This window comes from Sporobolomyces koalae, assembly GCF_050403365.1.
Source record: "Sporobolomyces koalae JCM15063 DNA, S_koalae_JCM15063T_v1_ctg17, whole genome shotgun sequence".
Lineage (NCBI taxonomy): Eukaryota > Fungi > Basidiomycota > Microbotryomycetes > Sporidiobolales > Sporidiobolaceae > Sporobolomyces > Sporobolomyces koalae.
This window is the reverse complement of record NW_027481754.1, coordinates 18,533-40,385: the sequence shown is the minus strand read 5'-3', so window position 1 is coordinate 40,385 and position 21,853 is coordinate 18,533. Positions and strand designations below refer to the sequence as shown.

At 55.1% G+C, this 21,853-nt stretch overlaps 10 protein-coding genes across 10 annotated transcripts; 4 read left to right on the top strand and 6 right to left on the bottom strand.

The window, feature by feature from the left end:
• Positions 1-159: 159 nt before the first annotated feature.
• On the bottom strand, positions 160-1,425 carry JCM15063_000970 (exosome complex component MTR3; the record flags this gene model as incomplete). Its single annotated transcript, XM_076678771.1, has 7 exons — positions 160-258; positions 337-498; positions 572-647; positions 710-849; positions 918-1,032; positions 1,115-1,193; positions 1,266-1,425. The coding sequence occupies 7 exons, from the start codon at positions 1,423-1,425 to the stop codon at positions 160-162; spliced, it is 831 nt and encodes a 276-aa protein (XP_076534009.1).
• Positions 1,426-4,708: 3,283 nt separating this feature from the next.
• JCM15063_000969 (uncharacterized protein) lies at positions 4,709-6,308 on the bottom strand (the record flags this gene model as incomplete). Its single annotated transcript, XM_076678770.1, has 6 exons — positions 4,709-5,136; positions 5,206-5,281; positions 5,341-5,418; positions 5,481-5,504; positions 5,867-5,929; positions 5,988-6,308. 6 exons carry the CDS (start codon positions 6,306-6,308, stop codon positions 4,709-4,711), a joined length of 990 nt encoding a protein of 329 aa, XP_076534008.1.
• A 545-nt stretch (positions 6,309-6,853) lies between these two features.
• ATP3 (F1F0 ATP synthase subunit gamma) lies at positions 6,854-8,298 on the bottom strand (the record flags this gene model as incomplete). The annotated part of the gene is made up of 7 exons (XM_076678769.1): positions 6,854-6,861; positions 6,941-6,967; positions 7,039-7,091; positions 7,164-7,423; positions 7,507-7,911; positions 7,978-8,000; positions 8,154-8,298. 7 exons carry the CDS (start codon positions 8,296-8,298, stop codon positions 6,854-6,856), a joined length of 921 nt encoding a protein of 306 aa, XP_076534007.1.
• Positions 8,299-8,793: 495 nt separating this feature from the next.
• On the bottom strand, positions 8,794-9,846 carry JCM15063_000967 (uncharacterized protein; the record flags this gene model as incomplete). Its single annotated transcript, XM_076678768.1, has 2 exons — positions 8,794-9,610; positions 9,749-9,846. The coding sequence occupies 2 exons, from the start codon at positions 9,844-9,846 to the stop codon at positions 8,794-8,796; spliced, it is 915 nt and encodes a 304-aa protein (XP_076534006.1).
• Positions 9,847-9,987: 141 nt separating this feature from the next.
• On the top strand, positions 9,988-11,886 carry JCM15063_000966 (uncharacterized protein; the record flags this gene model as incomplete). Its single annotated transcript, XM_076678767.1, has 7 exons — positions 9,988-10,404; positions 10,487-10,496; positions 10,557-10,607; positions 10,690-11,213; positions 11,286-11,603; positions 11,667-11,759; positions 11,836-11,886. The coding sequence occupies 7 exons, from the start codon at positions 9,988-9,990 to the stop codon at positions 11,884-11,886; spliced, it is 1,464 nt and encodes a 487-aa protein (XP_076534005.1).
• A 152-nt stretch (positions 11,887-12,038) lies between these two features.
• Positions 12,039-13,063, bottom strand: JCM15063_000965 (coiled-coil domain-containing protein 124; the record flags this gene model as incomplete). Its single annotated transcript, XM_076678766.1, has 4 exons — positions 12,039-12,054; positions 12,131-12,620; positions 12,730-12,785; positions 12,861-13,063. The coding sequence occupies 4 exons, from the start codon at positions 13,061-13,063 to the stop codon at positions 12,039-12,041; spliced, it is 765 nt and encodes a 254-aa protein (XP_076534004.1).
• Positions 13,064-13,202: 139 nt separating this feature from the next.
• On the top strand, positions 13,203-15,535 carry JCM15063_000964 (uncharacterized protein; the record flags this gene model as incomplete). Its single annotated transcript, XM_076678765.1, has 11 exons — positions 13,203-13,238; positions 13,345-13,547; positions 13,627-13,687; positions 13,747-13,898; positions 13,963-14,230; positions 14,307-14,509; positions 14,578-14,787; positions 14,857-14,895; positions 14,965-15,075; positions 15,152-15,275; positions 15,365-15,535. 11 exons carry the CDS (start codon positions 13,203-13,205, stop codon positions 15,533-15,535), a joined length of 1,578 nt encoding a protein of 525 aa, XP_076534003.1.
• A 595-nt stretch (positions 15,536-16,130) lies between these two features.
• On the top strand, positions 16,131-18,076 carry JCM15063_000963 (uncharacterized protein; the record flags this gene model as incomplete). Its single annotated transcript, XM_076678764.1, has 2 exons — positions 16,131-16,145; positions 16,214-18,076. The coding sequence occupies 2 exons, from the start codon at positions 16,131-16,133 to the stop codon at positions 18,074-18,076; spliced, it is 1,878 nt and encodes a 625-aa protein (XP_076534002.1).
• A 361-nt stretch (positions 18,077-18,437) lies between these two features.
• On the bottom strand, positions 18,438-20,290 carry BCS1 (bifunctional AAA family ATPase chaperone/translocase BCS1; the record flags this gene model as incomplete). The annotated part of the gene is made up of 6 exons (XM_076678763.1): positions 18,438-18,897; positions 18,969-19,206; positions 19,272-19,584; positions 19,656-19,988; positions 20,047-20,077; positions 20,133-20,290. 6 exons carry the CDS (start codon positions 20,288-20,290, stop codon positions 18,438-18,440), a joined length of 1,533 nt encoding a protein of 510 aa, XP_076534001.1.
• Positions 20,291-20,344: 54 nt separating this feature from the next.
• MRPS9 (mitochondrial 37S ribosomal protein uS9m MRPS9) lies at positions 20,345-21,633 on the top strand (the record flags this gene model as incomplete). Its single annotated transcript, XM_076678762.1, has 2 exons — positions 20,345-21,467; positions 21,542-21,633. The coding sequence occupies 2 exons, from the start codon at positions 20,345-20,347 to the stop codon at positions 21,631-21,633; spliced, it is 1,215 nt and encodes a 404-aa protein (XP_076534000.1).
• Between the last annotated feature and the right edge of the window lie 220 nt (positions 21,634-21,853).

Below are 21,853 nucleotides of genomic sequence, written 5' to 3'. Positions count from 1 at the left end.
GATAATCTAATCCGATCCGCATCCCGATACGAGATCTTCCGCTATGGCCCACCCTCGCGCTATGCGCTGCCAAATCTGCTAACGATATTGCTCAAAGTCTCATGCAAGGCCGCAACCGTAACTTCTGCAAAGAGATAGAGTTCGCTTGGCACATCACGGCTACGCTCGCTCTGCTTCCTCCTTCTCGGCGCTCTGCACCAGCGCCTGGCGAGCAACTCCATGCAGCCCTTTACTCACTTGCAGGCATTTCTCGAGGACCTGAATTGGGTGGAAGGAGGGGGCAATGCTTCCGTCAGCGAGCTCGCGTGGCAGAGTAAGTCTGCAAGATTGACTGACGATCTCGAGCGTTGCGGGGTCTATTGTTCCCGTCAGTCGCAGGTTCGTGACTGATCCGAGCGCTGGCATCAATGCTATCGAGAAGAACGACGAAGATTCCGCTGCTTCGTCCCGTGTCGGATCCAGTAGCGGGGTAGAGGCCGGGAAAGCGGGATGCGAAGCCTGCCGGGAGAACGACCTCACGTCAGACAGGTTCTGGAGTCTGTAGAGATCAGAATATGGGAAATGGCCGTACAGCACACATGCCGATCGTGAGACCGTACATCTGGATCCCGGCCTCGGCCAGTGCAACCGAAGCAGCCGTGGTAGCCCTGCGCACCAGCTTTCAGTGGACAAGTTCGGGCACTTTATAGAGCAGGAATTCGAGCCTCACATTGAAACGTCTCCATCCCAGCCATCACTCTCGAGGATCGTCACAAACAGATCGATCTGACTTTTGGGCATGGTTTCGAGAATGATGGAAGGAAGTAGAGACTGGTGCAATGTCGCTGCCAGTGTCGACGCCTCGGTATCCTTTTGCAAGAGTGGTCAGAGGGTCAGCCTCTCGAGTCCGCAGTTTGCCGGTTGCGAGATGTGCTCACTTTGCCCGGCACGAACCGTCGCACGCCCGACGAGAAGGGCGCAAACTTGACTTCGACGTTTAGTTTTGCTTTCGGGTTGAACGCGGTCGAGAGTGCGGTCGGTTTCGGGCCATACCTGTAGGAATAAAGTATCCAATGTGGGTTAGATTCGACGCTCCAGCCCAGATTACGATTCAAGTTGTAATATCTCAGCTCACACAGCACAGATCAGCTTTGTCCGTCCTGCTTCGATGTAAGCAGATCCAGCTGCCTCAGTTACGAGACCCGGTTGCAAGACTGGGGAGTGCGAAAGCGCAAAGGCGTCAGCAGAGATTGATTGGGTCTGGGAGACGTCATTCCATAGCGTACAGATCGGTCTGACTTGGTCCGGCTTCCGGTCATCTGATCGCTTCGAGGATGATGTAGCGGCAGGAGCGGAACGAGATGAAGTCGACTTTGAAGTCGACGCGTACGTGAGAGGCTGAGCGCCTTCGGGTGCAGTGTATCTCCGTCTGTCTGCAGCTTGCATAATGACTATTGTCGGAGGGAAGTGGTGACGGAGGACGAGGCTGCGGTTCGACTTTCCGACTTTCGCTCGATCACTTGACCCTCGCTCTGTTCGACGTAATGCTGCCAAACTCCCACGGTCACGTAAGACAAGCTATCTCTATAGGTTCAACATTTCAGATCGCCTTCCGACGAGCTACCGACCCCAAATCCCAAATCGTCGCAGTCTGATCTCCGCCCGCCCTACTCGTCGCTGCGACTGATGATCCAGCGTTCAAATCGATCGAGGTGCAACGATCCGTCGCGTTCAACTTGCTTGGTAGACTTCGCCGCGCTTCGCATATGTCCTCCTTCATCAGGGTCCAAGTCTTCCCAGGTCCTCATCGCTTAATGGGTGAACCCGCAATGCTCAGTGTGGCAGCTGCTCTGTTGAAGGACGTGCTCCGGCTTGATTGACTACTTCGATCGGCTCTCCGAGCACCGCCGGGGTGAGTACATTGCCATCGAAATAACGCTGTTTCAGCTTCGTGCAAATTCTTGCGGCATAGGCATCAGCACTTTCTCAATGCTCTACCTGCTCTCGTACCGGGCTGATTCATATCATCTAGCGCTTCGAGCTCAAAGTCTTCAATTCTCCTTGCCGCGCACTATGGCGATGCTTCTCGACGCAAAGTCGGCGCAGATTATCCTAGATCACTGTCTCTCGGTTCGTACTAAGGTCGAGCTCAGCAGCTAAAGCACGTCATCGATCATGAACACGACGAATGCTTGCGATCCGGGTCAGATTAACCAATACGCGCCATCAAAACACGCGCCAGAAAGCGTTGTACAGTCCAAAACACAACCCTGGCCGAATTGAGCATCTACTCGAACGGCACGAAGGCCTAGGATCGCTACGAGCACATAACGATCCAGTGCTGTCGACGTCTGTATCCCCACTCACCGAACCAAGGACAGATCAGATTTGATGGTCTGCTTGGATCCGCTCGATGATATGTTCTGTTCTTTCTTCTACTTGCTTTGGCAGCCAATCGCGATCCGAGTCGATTGAACTCAACCTCAATCAATATGTCAGAGAGAGGGACCGCCTGCAGCGCTGCGTTCTTGTCAAGTCACCCGTCTTTATGCCAGCAACGTAGTGCTGCCACGCAGAGTGTGACATCGGCCAAAAGGGAAGGAAGGCGGGGGCTGAATCTCTAAGTTTGGGCGCCCGGACTTTCTTTCTCTCGTGTTCGAACAACTACGCAAAGAGGGAAAACAGCCCGAGACGACAGAAACATTGCAGAGAGATAGCGGTCACTAGCAGTGTCCACGCGAAACAGACAGGAAAAGAAGAAACAAGGACGAAGGGCTAAGGGAAATTCAGGCGACCATTGCCAGGTGCGATGAGCACAGCTCGTCCAAGAGGCTATTGGCGATGCCCGTGGAAGCTTCCACCGGGTGAATTGTATGGCTTGCCTCTCTCGTTCGATTGTGTTGCATATAGCGGCGGTCCAGCAGAATTGCCGCCCGAGATATCCACGTGATTGAAAAAGTGGCCTGTCGGGTCAAATCGGTCACGCTCAATGGCAACGAACGGAGTGTGGATGTGGCCGGAAGAAGCGCGTGGGCGAAGTGGGCCGTGGCTCGTACGCTCCGTCGCCGAGGGTCTTGGCATTGGGGACAAGATATGGTGCCGACTTGAGTGACCGGCGGGATGGGCGACATCGGAGATAACCGGAGTCGAGAAGATACCGTTATGGTCTATGGGTCGAGAGTCGAGCTGATCCAGCGCGCAACACAGCGTAAGCGGCGTTTCATCCTTAGCATCCCAATTCGCTGAGACTTGCTGACGTATGATCATCACCGCTGCGACCGGTCTCTCCACAGTACTGTAGAAGGGTCCGGAGCTTCGGCTGATTCGGAGGCAAAGACCACAAAGGTCAGTAAACCATCTAGAAGCAACAAGGGACGACATCTACGGACGATGATTTCCACGGGTGCGAGACTGTTGTGGTTTCTACGGCGCTCGGCGATGGTATCAGGAACTTCTTGGAGCGCTCTGATGACGCTGGCGCGAGCATTCGGGCTGTACTGGTTCCAATTCGTGAAAATGGCACTAGCTCGGATAGTTTGGAACTCGGTCTCTGCCTCTTCACGGTAGTTGATCAACCTCTTGTGGTGTCCGACTCCGCCGGTTCGGGAAACCGCTGGAAAGTGTGACACAAGCCCCTTCAGCAGCGCTTCCAGACGGCAAAGGGGGTAACAATCCGTCCCCAGAGATTGCTGCTCCAGTACATATGCGGACGAGGCCTATGAGGTCGCGAAAAGGCTTGAGGCAGAGCATCGTAGTGACGCACCGTAGCTTCCGAAAGATTGTATCCTGCTTTCCTGACTATGTCGAGCATCGTGTTGGTAGTGGGCTGAAATGAAGTCATAAGGAGATAAATGAATCAATCACAACGAGCAAGCCTGCACTTAGCGAGTCGTAGACTGACCAAATCTGTCTTCACGACTTCGCGAAACTGAAGGATTCCTTCCAAGTAAAACGCTGGGCGCGAAAGCTCCGCTGATAGCCGTTCGATGTGCCTATACAGGCTCCCTTGCGTGATCGGATCGATCGAATCCCATTGTCCTTGCAGGAGAGAGCACCAGTCGTATCCCCATCCAAGCAGCCATGAAGGGGCCGGGTTTTTCAGGTCTCGGACGACCTGAACAGCATGGAGAACGTCACATCAGGGCACTGCTAGAGAAGTTGGAGAAGTGGGAAGGGGCGTATTGGAGCGGTAGAGGGACATGCTGAAAGGCAAAATGAGGAGAGGAAAGAACAAGCAACCGTTGTCTCCCGCACACTGCCAGAACGAGAGAGCGGATCCTGCGCGTCGCACAAACCCTTCCCACCGTATGTCCGCGGCAGCCGAAATCGATGACGAGGTCAACAAAGTCTTGAAGGTCCGTGCGGTTGCCTCCGAGAAACTGATCGAACCTACCTGAATAATGGAGCTGTTCTTTGTGTAGACAGTACATGCTTCTTTTACCAGAACATACGCAGAACAGGTTGCTTGGCGAACGAAAACCTGCATCCTTGCTGGGCGGACCTCGAATACCGCCGTACTGGCGTGTGTGAACCTAACGCCATCACGAACGAAACCTCCGCTGTCGAGAGAAAACCCGAATTTGCAAACCGAAAGGACCCAACAAAGCAGAGAGATTTAGAGAATCAGTGTCTACGCAAAACAGAAAGGAACAGAAGAAGCAAGAAGGAAGGACCAAGGGAAATTCAGGGCTCCACTGCCAGGTACGATGAGCACAGCTCGTCCAAGAGGCTACCAAGGACCAAAGTATTGGTGCCCTTGGAAGTTTCTAGGCGGCGGATTGTACGGCTGATGGTTCGGGTCGCCTATCGCGTGCAAAGACGATGCATGAAGCGGCGGCCCAGCAGAATTGATGCCCGAGATATGCTGGACTCTCCAGTCAATTGGGTGATATTCACCGATATTTTGTGAGCTGCCGCTGTGGCCGAAAGGAGGCTGATAGGTGAGGGAGCCTGAGGTGTCAAAGGGATTCGGCGCCCGGAGTTCCGAGAATTGGAACGGAGTTTGATGCTGATTGAGATCTTCATGGACCTGGTTTGGGAATGTGAGGACCTGTGCTTGTGGATCCAGTAAGCCGCGTTCACCGGCATAGAATGGATCGCCGATGTTGCCGGAAGAAGCGCCAAGGGGAAAGGAACCGTAGGTCGGTAGAGGGCCAACTGAAACGGGGGGCCAAATCGAGTTTGGCTCGGAGTAATCTGAGAGAGGAAACGGATGGTGGTGGGTACCGGCTTCAAACGAGTGATCGAGACCGCCGTCCCAACTGGCAGCCGGAAAAGCATGTTGGCCCGGAATCTGAGAATGCTGCGTTGCGCGACATAGCGTAAGCGGATTCAAGGTAGTAAGATGATGTTCGAGCTCACCGATGAGGTATCGGCATCGTGGTTGATCGAGTTTGCACCCGGTAGGCGACTATACTTGATGAGAGTATCGAGCTCGGGCTGTTACACAGCCCAAAAGTCAGCGACCAAACAGAGGTTCCAAGTTGACGTCGCCTACGCACGATAATGTCGCCGGGAATGATGCGCTGGTTGCGATTCCGACAAGTAGCAATGGCGATGATTGCTTTTCTGATAGCTTCAATAATTGCCGCCCGAGCAGAACCGCTGTGATCTGCCCACTCCGTTACGACAGTGCTGCTTCGGATAGCCTGGATCGACTCATGTGCTTGTGCGCGATAGTCCACAAACTCCGACGCCACCTGTCCCGGGCGCTGGAAGGTTCTACCAGTTCTCGGAAATTCCGACTCGAGCCGTGCAAGCAGCTTTTCCAAACGATCACTAGAATATGCGCGAGGGTCGAGCTCTCGATCGTGCTGAGCCCGTGAGATTGCCATCGGAAAGATCAGGGCATGTATCAACAGAGGCAGAAGTGCATCGCAGTACCCACCACAGGTTCCGGCAGATCCGGTGCCCCGTTCTTGACTATCTTGAGGATCAACCGTTTTTTGGGCTGTCACAAACATTATTTGAGCCCTAGATTCCAGCGTCGAATGGGATCGGTGACATACGAGATCTTCCGCTGTCAGTTGTACACGTGGGGTCTTTTTCCCCTCAAGCTTAAGTCGGTTCCGCTTCTCGATCCTCGGTTTCAGTTTCATCGCAAGTTTTTGTGGCAGCTCTTTCAGGTAATCGAGTAGCTTTCGCTGGATGCTCGCGCGGACGTTCGGCCACCTAGGCTTGAGCTCTTTGCACCAGTCGTTTCCCCAAGTCGCGAGCCATTTAGGAGACGGATCCTTGAGTGTTTGGACGATTCCTACGGCGTCTTCGATCTCGTGCCAGGGAACACCTTCTTCAGGCAAAGGCGACACGTGTTGTTGATAGTAGGCCATGTCGAGCTCGACAGTACGAAGTGAGGGGTGAGAACAAACAGTCGAGAGCAAATTCGTTCGCAAGTGAGAGAACGGGAAAAAGAGCGGTCCTTGCGAGCCGCACGAGTCCCCATCTTGGATTCCGCGGCGGAGGATGACCCCATTTGGGGTTTCGGTCATCAACTTTGCCGAGAATTTTGTCATACAGGAGGTTCACGCACCCCCTGGCTCGGTGACGAGGTCTGTGTTGCTGCTGTCGCCGAACAAGAGAGCTCCGAGACTCGATGTCGGATCGCCGAAAACTTGAGACTCGACTCTGGAGGCAAGCAACGAGCTCTATCAGTGTGAACCTCTCTCTCTCTCTCTCTCTTCGTGCACAAAATAGATGTGCGGGTCGGTCAATCCCCCGACCAACGAGAACTGCATTCGGTTTTTTGGAAAAAGGATCTATACTACCACGGCCGTACTCGCTCGTATCCTCCTGAACGCCACCACGGAAGAGGAAAAGGTTGTTTTGAAGAAATGAAAAAAGGGAGAGGAACGAGAAGAAATGGGGTGTTTTGTGTTTAGAGAGCTGTATGCGCAAGGGGGCGTATGGGTCAGTCAGAATCCTGTATCGCGCACACAAGGGGAGGAAGATAAGAGAGACGTACCGGAAGCACCAGTGATGATGTCGACGACTGTTGTTCGCAAAACAAGCCGTATCGTGAGCCAAGAAGCGGGAGACAGGAAAAGACGCTCAAGTACGTACGCTCGTTGGTGATGGCAGCTTGACGCATTCGGTTGAACTTCATCTGGAGCGATCTATTGAACAGGGGCCAGCGAACGGTTATCAGCGTGGCTCGATCTTTCTGGAGCTAGCGCATCGAGGCGTACCCGATCATCTCCTCGGCGTTCTTCGAGGCGTTGTCCATGGCGTTGCGACGAGCAGAGATCTCGGCAGCGTATCCCTCGACGAGACCAGCGTAGATGGCGTTGGCCATGGCGAAGGAAGCGAGGTCACCCGAGAGCTCCTCACCGTCGACTTCGTACGCGGCGTAGGCGGGCGAACCCTGGAGGGCCTTGGTCGAGTAGATCTCGAGGGTCGAAGCCTCGTACGAGATGACCGAGACGAACTTGTTGTAGATGATCTTGACCTGCAGGGACCACCGATAATCAGAGTCAACCATGCGAAGCTCGGCACACGCAAACAGGTTTTGAGGTGAGAACCGCAACGAACCTTGTCAAAGTCGAAGTTGGTGGCCTCGATCTTGTCGGCAATGGCGAGAGCGTCACCGAAAGTGGGGACGGTCCTGCCGATTTGCGAGAACGAGAGGTCGAGGTCGTTGACACCGGCACCACGAGCCATCTGTTGCTTGGGCTTCTCGCCGAGCGCGACGACGCGGATCTCCTTGCCTTGACCCTCACCCTGCTCAATGTCCCGCTTGGCGGCCTTGGCGACCGACGAGTGGATACCACCGCAGAGACCACGGTCCGACGAGGTGACAATGTAGAGGATCTTCTCAACCTTGGCCTCCGACTTGGACGCCTCGGACTGGTCAAAGACAGCCTGGTTGGCAGCACCGTAGACCTTGGCACCCTCCATGGCGCGTTGAGCGCGAGCGAGACGCGAAGCGGCAACCATCTAGCGAGAGAGCGTCAGCATCGTCGCTACATGACCAGGCGACCGACTCGCGAGCTGAGAGCGTACCTTCATCGACTTGGTGATCTTGCCTGTACATGACACGCGCGTACACAGTCGGTCAGCGGGGTTCGTTCGGCAACGCAGCGAGAGAAGCGTCTTTGCCCGATCGAGGTTCATCATGTCGTCCTCGACGCCTTCGAGGACGCCTCGATCGGGAGTTGGCTGTAGTGATTAGCACTCACCGATGTTACCAACCGACTTGATGCGCGACTCGAGTTCACGGAGAGTGGCTTGAGGCGCCGGGGTGGACGAGAAGGCACGGGCAGCCTGAGGGGCAGCAGCCGCAGCGCGGACGGCAACGCGGGAAGAGTTGAACAGAGCCGACATGGTGGTGCAAGTGGGTGCAGTCCGTTCGGGAGTCGCGAGAGGAGGGGAAGGCGAAGGCGACGACGCTGGCTACCTCGCAAGGCCTGCGCCTCGGGATCCTCAACCTTTTCCCACCACTTGCTCTCGCCGCTCTGCGCGGGGGATCGAACCCTCCAGCAAGGCTACATAAAAGGTACAATCTGTCTCTCGTGCGCGTCTGGACTTTGTGCGCTCAAAGCAAGTCACCTCGCTGCCTAACCCTCGCTCTGCACCTTGGGTCTCGCTCTCGCCTCGCGATGCGCTTCTGCCCGTGTCGCTTTCTTTACGCAATCTTCTAGCGTGTGTGAATTGGAAAACTCGTCCGCGAGACCAAACGAACGATTTTCAGCGCTAGATTGAGATTTGTGCACCTGTCACTCCCTTTCGGAGTTCCGCATACACATTGCAATTCGTTCATGGCCAGAGATACTCCACAAGCTTGGGTTCTTGCTGGGTTCTGCAGCGTCCTTTCAACGTTCATCGCTTCGTGTTCATGCTATTCAACAACCGTGCCTTGGCGTCCGATCCCTGCGCTTTCGTCTTCTCGGGCGATGCCTTGGCTGCGGACGTATCCGAAGAAGACGTTCGACGACGGAAGAAAGATGGCAAGCTGAACGAACGTTGTGACGAGGATGCCGACTTGGGCCCTCCGGTTGACGACGACGAATGACTAATGCCGTCTGAATCGATTTTCGCCGCTTTCAAACTAGTTTTCGCGGTCGAGGACGAGAATGTACGGGACAAGGGGGGCCTGCCGATCCCGATTCCAAAATGTTTCGCCTTGACGCCGTCGTCGTCGTCGATGGTGTTACGTTGCACATCAAAGTAACTGTCAAAGTCGTCGTCTTCACCCGTGATCGATCCGTTCGAGTTCAACACTGGAGGCAAAGGTCTCGAACTCGTCAACGAGGTGGGGTGAAACCCGTTCAAGGTCGACATGGAAGTCGTCGACGTCGTTGCGCTCGAGATGGACGATCTGCGAGAAGCGACGGAACCGGTTCTAGCACGCGATCCTTTCGCGATGACTGGTCTGATTGATGAAGTTGACGAGGACGTCGATGGTGGCGAGGTTGTGGTCGGTCGAGTTTGACGGCGTGCAACCGGAGACAGAGTGACTGAAGGTGAATGTGGGGCAGGTCTGGACGATAGTAGCGACGGGGTCGGCTGTGCACGATCCGATTCGTGCTCCAGATCTGATGATTCCGATGCGACTGCGTGCGGTGCAGCTGGTGAAGAGTCTGGCGTAGTGGTGGTCGGCTGAACCAACTGCGAGCTTGATACCTTGGGGGTAAACCTGCTTCCCATACAAATACGTTAGTCCTGCATCAGAGGATCACAAGAGTGCGCGACTTGCGTTCGAGTGCTGGCAGTCCTGCGCCGTGGTGCCATCGCGGCAGTTGAAGGACGATCGCATGGCGGTACAGGCGATAACGGCGCGGGTTCCGGTGAGGATGGCGGCTCGGGAATTGGCGAATGGACTCGTTCGAGCGTCCAGTACAGTACGGCAGTTCCGACGAGGGGTAGTGACATGGTGGTCGCGTGTCAAGTCCCCCGAGGTGCGAGCTGCGGATCCTCTTGAATCCAAAGTACTCCTGATCATCCTCGCCCGTCTCGCCGTTTCCACTTTACTTCGACTGGGTACCGACTTGGACAGATCGAGAGGCCCCCACAATGAACCGCGAAGAGGCACTGCGGTCTCTGCACATCGCGCAACGGCACTTCGACTCGTCCAACTACCCTTCGTCGATTCGGTTCGCCAAGAAATCCATCTCGCTGTACTCGACGCCCGAAGCCGAGACTCTACTCGCCAAGGCCGAAGAGTTGGCTTCGTCCGGCTCGAGTGCGACTGCGAGCGCGAGTGCGTCAGGCGTCGATCCTTCACCCTCGTCTTCGACTGCGAATGGAGGGGTCAAACATCGCAAAGCAGAACAGTCTTCAACGGCTGCCCCGACGAACGGTGGCAACTGGACCCCGGCGCAGGCAGCGGTCGTCAAGCGCGTCAAGGCATGCAAGGTGACGGCCTACTACGACATCCTCAGTCTCGACAAGAGCTGCAGCGATGCCGACATCAAGAAAGCGTACAGAAAGGTGAGCGCCTCTTGTCAAGGGGCGCATCGTTGAACAAGACCAAGATCCGCTGACAATTCGAGTTACTCTCTCGTGTCGACAGCTCGCACTCGGTTCGTAGTCTTGCTACTCGTACCTAGCTATACCAAAGATTGACATTGTCACAAGTACAGGTCTGCATCCGGACAAGAACTTGGCTCCGGGGGCTGAGGAAGCGTTCAAAAGTGCGTTCTCATTCCAAAATTAGCTGTCCCTTCGGAACACTTGACGGATCCTGATTTTAAATACCGCATCCCTTCCTCGCAGTGGTATCGAAAGCGTTCCAAGTCTTGTCGGATGGCAACAAGCGTACGATCTACGACCAAACGGGATCGGATCCAGATTCGAGAGGCGGTGGAGGGGGTGGCGGCGGGATGGGCAATTTCGCAAGAAGGGGCGGTGGCGCACGGTTCGGCGGAGGTGGATTCGGACAAGCAGAAGAAATGTCACCTGAAGACTTGTTCAGGTTCTTCTTCAACGGTGGTGGAGGAGGAGGGTTTGGCGGAGGAGGACCCATGGGCGGAGGGTTTGGGATGGGAGGTCCGTTTGGAGGAGGAGGAGGGTTTCAATTCTATGGTCCTGGAGGGATCCGAATGCAGACGGGCGGAATGGGTGCAGGGGCGAGAGCGGGTCAACCTCAACAACCTCAAACGACCACTTCGACTTTGCTACAGATTGCACCGCTACTCCTGTTCCTGTTTATCAGCGTCATCACTCAACTCCCCAGTCTGTTTGGTAAAGGTTCCATCCCGAATCCAGATTTCAGCTTTGAGCAAACCACTCGATTCCCGGTAAGTCAGATTCTGCCTTGGTCTATTCTTGTTCCGGTCTGCTTTCTGACCTCAAGTTTTCTCTTGCCACAGTTACGACAAGAGACGCATTCCCTGCACGTACCGTACTATGTCAACCCGAACCAGTTTGCTTCTCACCCGATCTACGCATCGTACCTACGTGCGAACCCTTCGCTCGGGTTCCAATCACCGAACCCTTCCGATTCGAAACTGTACACTCGAGATTTGGTCGATTTCCTGATCGAGCAGGAACGACAGTTGCAACGAGACAAGGAAGCCAACAATCTCAAGAAACGAACCCAGGAGGAACTCACGACCGAGTACAGGAAATTTGAGAAATCGGTCGAGTCGAGTTGGATCAATCGATTGCAGAGTTATTGCAGGCACGAGGTCAGCACCTCGTTTCCGGGGCCGAGGATTCTTGCGCAAAACTGATAGTCCACTTGTGTCCAGATCAATAATCGACAAGACGCACTCGATCGGGCAAGAGGGTTTTTGGGAATTGGAGCCGACTATGACAAGATTCGAAAATTGACGGCTCAAAAGGTGAGAGCTTTCTTTCTTGGAATTCCTGTTTCATCTCGCTGACCCTGACGTTTACGGCTTTGGGATCTCGTTTCAGTTGCCGAGTTGTGAAGCACTCGCAGAATATGGGTATTCTGTCAGATACTGAAAACCTCTTTTTTTTTCGCAACTTTGTTTGCTTCCGATTTTGACATAATCCCCGCGAGAGAGTAGAAAGTGTGTTTGTTTCGTTACAGTGGCCGAGATGAGCCATACAGTCTAGGTGATTCATGACAAGGGAACAAGATTGCGAAGCGCTCGTTACTTGTCGGCAAGACTGTCAATATGGAACAGAAAGTTAGTTCATCCAAAAGCTGATCTTTTTTTCCCAAGAGTGGAATGTGAGGACGTACCGACGAGCGATCTCTTCCTTCTGAGCCTGCAACGCAGCCACCTTGTCCGCCTTGGTCGCATTGTGAGTCATGTGAGTTTGGTTGAACGGGTTTTGAGGCGATTTCTTGAAATTGTCAAACATGCGATCCTGGTACTGTTGCAACCTCAACCCGGGGTACTCCTTCTTCAAGATGGGCAATTGTTCCTCCTTGTACGCTTCGAACGCGGCTTTGAACCTTCGTTCCGGGTGAGTCTCGATCTTGGCCGCTTGCGAACCAATCGTGGCTTTGTCCGTGCGAGATCCGACGAGGTTCAACATGTCGAGCGCGTCATCGATCCCTGAAGCCGAGAACGATTGTGGCTCGGATGGGTCCGAAGTCGAGAACGAAGGGATCGACGGAACGGATTTCGTGACTGGGGGTTTCTTGGTCTTTGAAGGCGCGGCTTTCGGTTTCGAGGGGAGAGACGCTTCTTCGGCAGCGAGGAGTGCGGCAGCTTCAGCCTTGCGAGCTGATTGACGTGACGAGGCGACGGGTAGAACAGGTCCGACGATGGAAGGTAGCGAGCGAATTAGCGAGAGTTGCACGCGCGGCCCAGCAACAAGAGAGTCGAAGCGTACCTTTGGCAGCGGCATCTTTCGCGGCCTTGTCTTCTGATTTGGCATTCTTGCCCTTGCTGGATCGACGCAAAGAAAGGGGAGGGAATCAGCTCGCGAGTCGAGGACGGGAGAGAGAGAGGAATGTCGCTCACGCGCCCTGCTGCCATTTCTCGGCTTCCTTGGCTTCTTCCTGTGCAGCGGCTTTCGCCTTTTTCTCATCTGCTTGAGCTGCTTTGCGAGCTTGTCTGTGGACAAGGGGAGCGAGTGTCAGCGGGCGATGACCCAACACGGGATCAGCAAAGAGTCCCTTGCCCTTCTTGCTTCTTGCTAGGCTGTCATCGAGACGAGACGTCATCAGCGGAATGATCGGTTAGACTACTAAACGAGAGATACGACTTGCCATGGTGAGGAGGATGTGCAAGAGTTGAGGAAAGCGCCGTCGCCGTCCTCGAAACTCGCGAGTCTCTCTCATTCAGCGTACCCTGTCCGCAACCATGACCAGCACCAGCCGCCGCACATCCCACACCGAGGTGAGCTCACGTTCAAAGCCGCCCCTTGGCGTGATCGATAGTTTGATCTAGCGAGACTGACTCGCTCAACGTCACCGACAATCCCGCTCGTCGCGACTCGCTCCAGGCCCGCACTTCGACCCGCCGAGCGTCGACCACTGCGCGTGGATCCATCTCGGAAGTCGGTCGTCGCTCCGAGGCCGACCGCAAGCTGCACTTTACGCGCACCCAAGATGACCACTCGCACCCGGCCGCTGCCAAGAAGGACATGGCCGACTACTACGTCAAGCTCGAGCAGCAACTGACCATCACCCCGCAGCGCATGCGCATGTATATCCCCATTCCCTCTGTGTGCATCCTCACCTTGGCCGAGACCGACTAAATCGTCGCTTGCACCGCTCGTTTACAGGATTGTCGACTCGTTCGTCGACACCCTCGAAAAGGGACTCGCCAAGAAGGACCAAGAAGTCGTACGTACCTGCCTCGCACCTCGAGTACATTGCGACCCAACTCATGCGCCTCTCCCCAGCCCATGCTGCCGACATTCGTGTTTGGCTGGCCCACCGGCAAGGAAAAGGGTTCGTACCTCGCAGTCGACCTCGGAGGAACCAACTTGCGCGTGTGCCACGTTGAGCTCGAGGGTGAGGGTCGATTCGAAGTCACCCAAACCAAGTACCGCCTGTCAGTTTCTCCTCCCGGTCATGCCGCGCGAGATTTCAATCTGATCGTCTCTCTCTTGATATAGTACCGAGGATCAGAAGCAGAAAGATGCCCAGGACCTGTTTGACTTTTGCGCCGAATGCCTCAACAACTTTATCACCGACCATTTCTCGGACGACGAGGGCAAGGTCGACCTCGCCGAACCCCTCGCCCTCGGTTTCACCTTCTCGTACCCGTGTCTGCAAGAGAAGATCGATCACGGAGTCTTGATCAGGTGGACCAAAGGGTTCGGTGCCCCCGGAGCCGAAGGCGAGGACTGCGCCGCCATGTTCCAGAAATCTCTCGACAAATTCGTCAGTCTTGTTCTCCTCTCTCTCGCGCCTGCGCGTGCTCCCGCTGATCCCGCTTGTCCCTTCTCGACGCGTGCAGAACGTGCCCGTCTCGCTCGTCGCTCTCATCAACGACACGACCGGTACCTTGATCGCCTCGGCGTACGTCGATGGCTCGACCAAGGCCGGCATCATCTTTGGTACCGGTTGCAACGCCGCGTACATGGAAAAGATCGGCAACATCACCAAGATCAACGACCTCGGACTGCCGGCAGACGCCGAGATGGCCATCAATTGCGAGTGGTACGTCTTTCGCTGTCTCGAGCTCAGGCGTGAGGATTACCCCGACTGAGCTATTGTAATCTTCACAGGGGTGCTTTCGATTCGACCACGCACGAGAACCTTCCTCGCACTTCGTACGATATCGAGATTGACGAGACCTCGAACAAACCCGGAGAGCAAGCGTTTGAAAAGATGATTGCCGGACTCTACCTCGGAGAGATCTTCAGGTTGATCATGTGCGAAATGATCGACGAGGGCGTCCTGTTCCTCGGTCAAGAGACCTACAAGGTCGAGAAGCCGTACGTTGCCGTTATCGTCTCCTGCATCTGTCGCGACCCGGCAGACTGACAGCTGCTCTCTGTTCTCAGGTTCTGCTTCGACACTGCTTTCCTGTCTTTGATTGAATCGTGAGCAGTTTGCGCGATTCGTCTCGGTCTCGAACGTTTCGGCTGACCATGGCATGATTTTCTCACCAGCGACCCTACCGACGAACTCCTCACCGTGACGGGTCTGTTTGCTCACTTCTTCGCCCTTGACACGACCATTGCCGAACGTCAGTTCATGCGTCGCCTCGCCGTCCTCATCGGGTGAGCTTCTCGTCGATCGGACGCCTTCCCCCCTTCGCTTCAGTTGCTGACTAGGTGTTACCTCGCTTTGCGCTAGTACCCGTGCTGCTCGTCTTTCCGCATGCGGTATCGCTGCCGTCGTCAGCAAGCAAGGTCTCCTCGACGGCCCTCACGACCCCAAAAACACCATCGGTATTGCCACGGACGGTTCTCTGTACAACGTGAGCGTTTCCCTCCACTTCTTTCTAGCGATGGCGAGGAATCGCTTGTGGCCGTCACTGACGCCGAAACTTGAGGTGCGCTCTATCAGAAATACCCTGGATTCGCTACTCGCCTCGAGGAAGGTCTGGTCGACATCTTTGGCGAAAAGGGTCGTCAAATCAAGACGTACCACGCCGAGGACGGTTCGGGAGTCGGTGCCGCCGTCATTGCCGCCATGACCAAAGAGAGGAAATCAAAGGGCTTGTTCGCTCACGTGTAAAAAAAACCCCGGCATGTAACGCAACACTACCCCCCTCCCCCCTCTTGCCGAAAAAAGATAAAAGAACAAACCCTCGTGACGCTTGCGTCCATTTTGTCGCTGTGTATACGTTCGCCCAGCTCCGTCTCATTCTTTGTCTGGCTTGACGCAATGGTTCTGCGAGCCAAGTAGTACTCGAGGGTTCGGACTCGGAAATAGACCATTAGATCAGTTTACCGGTTGCGAGCCTTGTGTTGGACAGCTTGGATTTCGTTGTTGTCCTCTTAGACGCTTACTACCGAGCGTTTTGACGGATTGGCCCGGCAAGTATTGGAGAATTCTGACCAAGCGCCGAGTATTGCATAAATCCTGCATGGACGAGCACGCGCCCATGGATTGTCAGGAGGTCTGATTCCTGCCTTGACGCGGCTTCATCACTGCAAAGCTATCCCAAGCTGCCTCTGTTCCGACACATTCCTCACCATGTGAGAACAATTCTGCGTTCTCCTGGGGTCTCCTGCTGTGACGCGCCAAAAGTCGTCCTCTTGAAGATTGCCACCACTTCTTTTTCTCTGTTTAGTCCTTTCTGACTCATCGTCCACGTTCTTGCTCTGATATGCCGCGACAACGTGTCAGTACTCTCTAGATACACGTCAATGGATTAGGTTTCTGACTTTGACTTGCCCTCCCTCGGTATAGCAAGCTCCGCCGTCTCCAATCTCGATACCCCTGCCTCCGAATCTCAACAGCGCTTCAACGTCGAGTATACCCCTGACGTCCTATCTGGCACTCCCACCGCCCGCGCCTACGCCTAATTTCTTTTTGCGACTCAAGCGTTCCGCATCGCAACTCCGTTCGAGCTCGCCAACTCCCAACTTTGTTCCGTCTTTGACTCCTCCGGTATCACCTACTCCATCTGCTCTGTTGTCGCCTACACTGTTTCCGCCTCCTCCAGACCGAACCGAGCAAGAGGAACGAGACAGGCCGTTTACGAACCTCGCACCGAGATCTCCGACGACTGGACTCAAACCCTGGCTCGAGCTGCCGACGACAAGGAACGAGACCATCACGCTACAGGCAGCTCCTGCTCGTGTAGGAGAAACTCGCGAAGATACTCGTTGGCCTTTGACGCCTGAATCGCCATACACCCCGCTCAAGGAACCGTATGCGCCCGAACGACACTCGCCTTCACGTCAAGGCAAGAACCTCGTCTTTCCGCACAAGCCGAAATTGGCATCGAACGTGTTTCCAACTTTTTCGAACGCGCGTTCGCAGCAAAGACGACCAGTTGCAGAAGAAGTCGAGGACGATAGTGATGTCGATGCTCCATTGTCGCTCGGACCCGCATCTCCTCGACGTCACTCGACGATCGATCTGCCTCTCGTACCCCCTTCACCTCGGTCCCCAGTACGGAATGGTCTCCTCTCGCCTCCAGAGTTTGCCACTCCGGGCACACCTCAAACTCCACCTCAGTCGAGACCTCGATCGATGGTTGCACCTTCCCCTCCACCGACCAGTGCATTGCCTCCGATTCCTCTCGAAAACTCTCTCGGATTGCAGCTTGAACCTCCTGCGACGCCACCGAGGTCACTTCGTACGAATCCCCGGATCACGCCGAATGCTCCAGCACGCCCAAAGAGGATCTTCAGCAACTACCCTGCGCTCTCGAGCGTGTCCCCTTCGAGACGAGTTCATTTCCCGAATGGACCCACCTCGAAACGACGACCTAGGACTCCGTTTCCCCCTCCAACTGCTCGACCTGCTTCTGTCTCTTCGTACGCTTCGTCATCCTCGAGCTTGTCGGATCGAGCGGCAGATTTCGACCTGTCTTCATCTTCGACGAAAAACTCGTTCGAGACTTCCGACTCGTCCTTGTCGATTTGCAACTCGACTTCTCGAAGCGTCACGAAAACGCCCGTTCGGTCGTTACAGGTCAAAGTACACCCACCTCCTCCGAGACCTCCACGTTCACCTTTGCGACCGATCTCGAGGTCGATCACTCCCTTGCCAACTCTGTTGCAACCTTCAGCGTTCACGTCCGGTTCGATCGATCAACCACAAGATGGAGAGGATCCGGATGAACAAGAAGCGATCATTCGTCCTTCGCAACGACTTTCACCTCATCGACGCTCGACGTATCGCAATTCGACCTACTCTCTCGGAACGGTCGATTCTCGAGAATACTACGCCTTGATGGGGTTCCCGGTGAAACGGTACGAACTCGTCACCGGGATTCGCGGAACCGAACAGAATGACCACTTGGTCAAACCGAACGCGAAACGGACAGGTTCAAAGGCTGTTCAACAAGGAGAAGAAGATGAAGACGAACATGAACCTCGATTCGTACACTTGGGAGGACTACCAGATCAAGTTCGGGAAAATTTCATGAGAATGAAATTTGATCAAGAACCCGATATCTCGTCTTGTCGTTCTGAACTTGACAACAACAACAACGATTCGGCAAGGTTCGAAATCAAACCCAAGTTTATCGCGAGTGGATCACAAGATTCTTTGGATGATAGTTTCGTGTTGGAGATGACGGAAAAAATGTTATGGGGCTGATTTGTGATTATCTACTGAATAAAACAAAGATCTTCTCTCATTCTGCGTTTCGAGATCCAATGCTTGTCTCTGCTGAACACTACTGGTAGATGCAATCTGACAATTCGGCAGTATAAGGTGTCAAAGCTTTCCGAACAGTAGTCGCTGGTGTTCTCAAACGAGAATGTCTAGAAAAGTATTTGCGCGGACCGTGCGCGAGGTTGAAAATCGCAGACCAAGCTCTCTTGAGTCTTACAGCGCAATTAGGTAGTTGCGGCGGTCCAGCAGCATCAGAAGCGGTCAATCTCGAGCGCTTTGAGTTCGGGGCAGGTCGAGCCAGCGACCAGATTCTTTGCAATCTTTCTATCCTCACATCTCTGTCTCACGGCATCGAAGCAAGTCGAACCTTTTCCCGTCCCGCCTGCTCGTCCGCTATTCTTCGTGCCTGATCTTCCTGCGCTTGCCTCTTGAGTTCATCCCAACCTTTGACCGCGTTCTCGGCGTCATGTCGAATGAAGTGTCCCTGCAGCGCCGCCATACTGACCCGAGTCCCTTCCTTGACCGCCTCCTCGACCATGCCGACCATACTCTCCTTCAATCGTTCGAAATCAGTCGATTCGAGATCGGGTTGATCGGCATAGAATCGATCAAAGAGTTCTCGAGTTTGGTACGAAGTGGCATCGTCGATCAACTCTTTCAAATCGACTCGCCCGGGTCGAATCAGGGCAGGATCGAGTTTGTCGAGGTGGTTCGTCGTGAGAAACAGGATGCGTTGCGAGGTGGACGAAGCGACACCGTCGAGCGCGTTGAGCAGACCCGAGAACGTCACGTTGCCGTTGAAGCTGTCATCGTCCATGGCCTGGTCAGAGCACTGCTATGCTTTGAGTGAAAGTTTAAGAACGAGTAGACTCACCCAGCTTCGCCAGTTTGTTGTCGTTTCGAGAATGCCGCGTCGATATCTTCCAACAAGACGATACTCCGTTCGGGAGCGTTCGCGAGCAAGTGATTCAGCTTGTCATCGGTCAAACCTCGTTCGGACAAGTTGAGCACGCAGATGTTGTAGTCGATCGATCCAGCGAGAGCTTGGATGAACGAAGACTTGCCGGACCCAGGCGGACCGTGCAGCAAGTAACCTCTCCGATATGGAATACCTGTGCGATCACGGGTCAGGAACCAAGCGATACGACAGCAGCAGCAAGAGGGAACAACTGCACACCTCGCTCCGAGTACCAGCGCCCTCGACCCATGAACGATTTGACATCGTCAACCACCCTCTCCTTGACACCTGCATCGAGCACGACACTCTCCAACAATCGCTTCTCTCTCGGTCGTCCAAACGGTCTCCATTCTGCTCCCCATGCCGTGTAGATGACCGTTCTGCCAACGACGGCTTGTTGGGCCAGCTTGCGGGCTTCTGACAGCAGAGCCGGGAACAGTTGTCGATCCCTCGAGAGCGTCGTGAGGTGTACCGTCTCCCAGGGTGTGCCCGAATTGAGATCTAGCATGTTGGTCGCTCGTTCACGCTTGACCTGCACGGATCCGGATCCGCTGGGCGATGAGTCTGCGACTTGATACTTATAGGAAAGGGGTTGATTCTTACCTGGAACCAAGCGTCTCTGTATCTAAAGTAATGTGTGCCCGGACCGGGTACGAGGCTGAACTCGGCGGTCGAGCTGCCATCCTTGCGTTGTTCGTACTTGGTTTCGACGGCCAGCTCGTGACTCTTGAGCCGACTGGCCAACCCTTCGATCCCTCGTAACGGCTTCTGCGCGAGTTTCGCTTGATGTGCAGATTGGTGCGACATCCATTGGAGGAACCAGAGGTAGGACGGGTCCTTGGACGAGATTTCGAGCGAAACTAGCATTCGGCGCTGGGCCAGAGTTGCACCGTACACGGCCGAACGACGCAAGAGTTGGGCTCCAACTCCCAAAGCCTGTCGAATACGATCGTCAGCTGGGCTATGAGCGAATCATGGAGTGGTTGCGACGTACCATGAGACCGAAACCGGCCGAGAAGTAGGGACTGATCGGATCCACGTCAGCGATAATCACTCGAAAACTCGAAGAAGGAAGCTCACTTGGAGTCCAATGCAGTCTGAACGAGTCCTCGGAGCCCTGTAGGCTTGTCGGCTACGGTTTCAGCCAGATTGTTCGGCACGAGATCCGAAGGAGAAGCATTGTCGGTCGGTAGGCTTGGTGTACTCGCCGGCTGAAGTCCAGAGGATGGCAGAGCCATTGCTACAACAGCTTGAGCGAGTTGTGGTTGCCGCGAGCCGAGGTTGCGAAATATATGCGAGAGGCCAAAGTCGAGCGCTACATCTCGTCGGCCGTGACTTTCTCCACACCGCTTACGGGTCACTCGAACGCGATGGCCCAGTCCGTGAAATCTGCGCGCCAAACCCTCGCGCGTGCAGCCCCTTCGCGTGCGGCATCGTCGACTGCGTTTTTCCCGGTTCAGTCTGCTCCATCGCCTTCGCTCGTTCCCATCAAGCCGACCCAGAAGCCGCCTTCGTCACAATGGTATACTGCGAGACCTTCATTCAACGCGACCATCGAATCGCTCGACGAATCGCTCACCGCAGCTCGCGCGCACCTGTTCCGCCAAGGGTTGCTGCCGTCCATCGCCGCACCGCTCAACGGACCCGAGGCAGAGTTTGGCGAGGTGCTCCCGCACCCGCGACTGAGGAGGTGGAAGGCCGCGAAGGAGATGTCGGCCTACCTGAGGAACGGCACCGATCTCAAAACCGCGCAGTACAAGCGCCTCACTTCGGTCCTCGCGACGCTCGAGGGCCTCCTCCCGTATGCCCAAGTAGCAGACTCGATCCAAACTTCGGACCGGGACACGCCTTCGCTCGTCGTCGATCCCGTCGCGGTGGGCACAAGTCGCGCTACGGCTGATCAGGTGCGCGCCGACTCGGTATCGCTTCGCGCCCAACTCGAAGAGATCCTCGCACGGTTCCAACAGACCCCGGCAGTGTCTTCGACTGGAATCACGGTCGAGCGCGTCGTCGGCAAAGACCGTCGGTTAGGCAAGCAGGATGCGCAGGAGCGAACGTACGCGGTGGGACGTCGCAAGGAGAGCAGTGCGCGAGTTTGGATCGTCCCAACCTCGCTGTCGAAAGCAGCAGACGCGGCAGAACCCGAACTTGGGCAAGTCTTGATCAACACGCTGCCGATCGCAACGTACTTTTCACAAGCGACCCTGCGCGAGGCCGTCATCAAGCCGCTCACGCTCACGTCGTCGCTCGGAGCGTTCAACGTGTTTGCGATCGTCAAGGGTGGAGGAACGAACGCGCAGGCGGATGCGGTCGCGATGGGACTCGCACGAGCCCTCGCAGAGTGGGAGAGATGTCAAGTCGAGAAGGGTACGAGGGCAGCGGTCGACGAGACGTGGCGAGACGTCCTCAAGAAGGGTACGTTCTGGTCCCTGTGGTCTTTCGTGTGAGAGAGAAAGGGAGCTTTTCGTTGACAGCAACTTTCTCTACAGCTGAACTGATTGAGCGAGATCCTCGTGTCGTCGAGAGGAAGAAGCACGGATTTGTCAAGTCTCGCAAGCGTCCTACCTGGGTCAAGAGGTGAACGGGGAGACAAGCAGTGCGCGCAGGAAGAGGTCAGAAGAGTCTGCACACTCTGGGCGGACGCAGGGTGCGGTATGCTGCGTTCCGACAACATTGCAACTATACTACAAATCAGACAGTCTTTCAAGCGAGTCCGTGGCAGTATCATAGCGTTTGTCTCGAAGTGAATTGTCGGCTATTACCACTTTGCCGAAATCGATTCCTCCGACGCTCGACATTTG